Raw genomic sequence first — 1,975 nt, 5'->3', positions numbered from 1 at the left:
TGGTGGAATTGCGCAGTCTAGCAGGTCTCTTCGCTGACTACCAAGTCTTCATCAAAGACTACACCGCCATCATGGCCCCTCTGTACGCGCTTATACGCACCTCGGCTGCTTCGTCAAAGAAGATTCCCAGAACCACGGGACAACCTGAGCTTCCGGGCAGTCAACAAGGGAAGGATGTAGCCCCCTTCGCGGAGGCGCTGACGGCGTTCATCGAAAGGCACCCGTGCGGCTTAGCCTCCGCCCCTGTCCCTGAAGACCTGGACGTGGCAACCTTCCTCGGGGAGATCAAGGTTTCCGCGCGCGCGTTACCCGGCTGGCTCCGGCGGCGGCGCGTCGTCGTGTTGGAAGACACCCTGGCCTCAGGGAAAACGGCTCTCGCACGACGTCTGGCTCCTTCTTGGGCAGACGAGCCCAGCGCCCTTGCTGAAGGGTGGCTGGATCACTGCGGGTACTATGGGTGGAACGAAGGCGACATCTTGGCCCTTCCCCCACGTCCCAGGCAGAATTTGATCTTGGCACTGACCATCCTGGGACTCGTCCGCCTGCGCCAAAGACAACCTGAGGCTACTGAAATCATCTCGTCGCGGAGCCTCCTGGCGATCATCTTCCAGTGGGGTCACGAGGACTCCGTCCAAGTGGCACGCTGGTTCCTGGGGGCGCCTCCGCTGGCCTTCTACAACCCGGATACTACGTCGTTCATAGTCGCTATCTTCCCGTACGAGGGCACCCCCGAATCATCTAGGCAACGGAAACGGGAAGTTAGGGAACGAACTAGGGAGGGATACCATCTCGAAGATCAAGAAAGAGAGTACCGCCGAGTACGAATTGGTCTGGAGCGTTATGTCTGCTGGCTTAAGTCCGTATACACGGATGTCCAGGTGGTAACCTCGGCGGAAGAGCGTCTGGAAGCTCTGAAACGCCGACAACTCCTCCCTCAGGAGACTGTGGATCTCATCTCAACGACAGCTGCTCGACCTTTGGGCAACAAGCATCGCCCCATCCAGTGGACCCTGGACTGCACCTCCGCTGTGCAGAGAGCCGTGCATAGCCTGTCCGAAGCTACACTCGTTATCCCAACTGATGAGGACGAGTACTTTGTCGAAGCTGGAAGGTCTGATCTCGCAATCGGAGCAACTCTCTCTGTTAACAGAAAAGGGAGGTCGTTCCCTGTTGCTTTCCATTCGAAGTCCGTGATAGGACCGATGGAACACTGGCCGATTCGCGAGCAGGAAGCCTTCGCTGTCGTTGAAGGGGTACGACAATTTGACTCCTTTCTTCGAGGTCGCCCCTTCACGATCCACACGAGCCACGCCAGTTTCAAATGGGTTCTCCAGGCCACTGAAGGCAGAGCTGCCAGCTGGGCTAAGTGCCTAACCCAGTTCGACATGACCATCCATCACAAGGATGGAGCAACCTCGGCCTTGGCCCAACCCCTTCACCTCACAAAAGTCCAACCGAACCTTGAGTCCTACACCACACCCCCTGCGAAAGACCCTGGTGATACCAAGGGTCTCGACGAATCGGACCAACTCCCTGAGGGGCTCTGGTCCGACGAGTCATCCACTAATAAGGCCGACTTCCTCTCAGCCGGAATGACGAGGGAACCTACTTTGGTCGGAAAGGATGCCGCCTCTCCGATAGAGGAACCTTGGGAGCCGGGACAACTGTTCCCCGCCCCAGTTGAGTCGACCCCCGCGTCTGACTGCGTTTCCGATCCCCAGAGGAAGACCTTCACGAGGCATGACAGAGTCAGCCTGTATAATGGTCGCATCTACATCCCGCCTGGTCATTGGCGTCACAAGGTGCTCTCGGCATGCCACTCCCGATGCTCTGAGCAGCATCCAGGGGCTAAGAAGACCCATTCTATTCTACTAGAGGCCTTCGACTGGCCTGGGCTTCACCAGGACATCCAAGAGCATGTCGCCGCCTGCCCCTCTTGTGATCAGGCCCAACCTGGGGCTACCCAACATCTAGG

General features: G+C 58.0%; 1 protein-coding gene across 2 annotated transcripts; it reads left to right on the top strand.

Moving 5' to 3' along the window:
* Positions 1–71: 71 nt before the first annotated feature.
* Positions 72–1,975, top strand: KVP17_004504 (uncharacterized protein; the record flags this gene model as incomplete). 2 transcript variants are annotated; one of them, XM_068522738.1, is made up of 2 exons in its annotated part: positions 72–1,555; positions 1,588–1,684. In XM_068522738.1, 2 exons carry the CDS (start codon positions 72–74, stop codon positions 1,682–1,684), a joined length of 1,581 nt encoding a protein of 526 aa, XP_068373516.1. The 2 variants fall into 2 exon arrangements, with proteins under 2 accessions (XP_068373516.1, XP_068373517.1); XM_068522739.1 differs by having other exon boundaries at positions 72–1,975.

This window comes from the organism of the source record quoted next (genome assembly GCF_019968985.1).
Source record: "MAG: Porospora cf. gigantea B chromosome Unknown PgB_NODE_5111_length_1975_cov_227.424, whole genome shotgun sequence".
Classification (NCBI taxonomy): Eukaryota; Apicomplexa; class Conoidasida; order Eugregarinorida; family Porosporidae; genus Porospora; species Porospora cf. gigantea B.
This window is presented reverse-complemented; position numbering and strand designations above follow the sequence as displayed.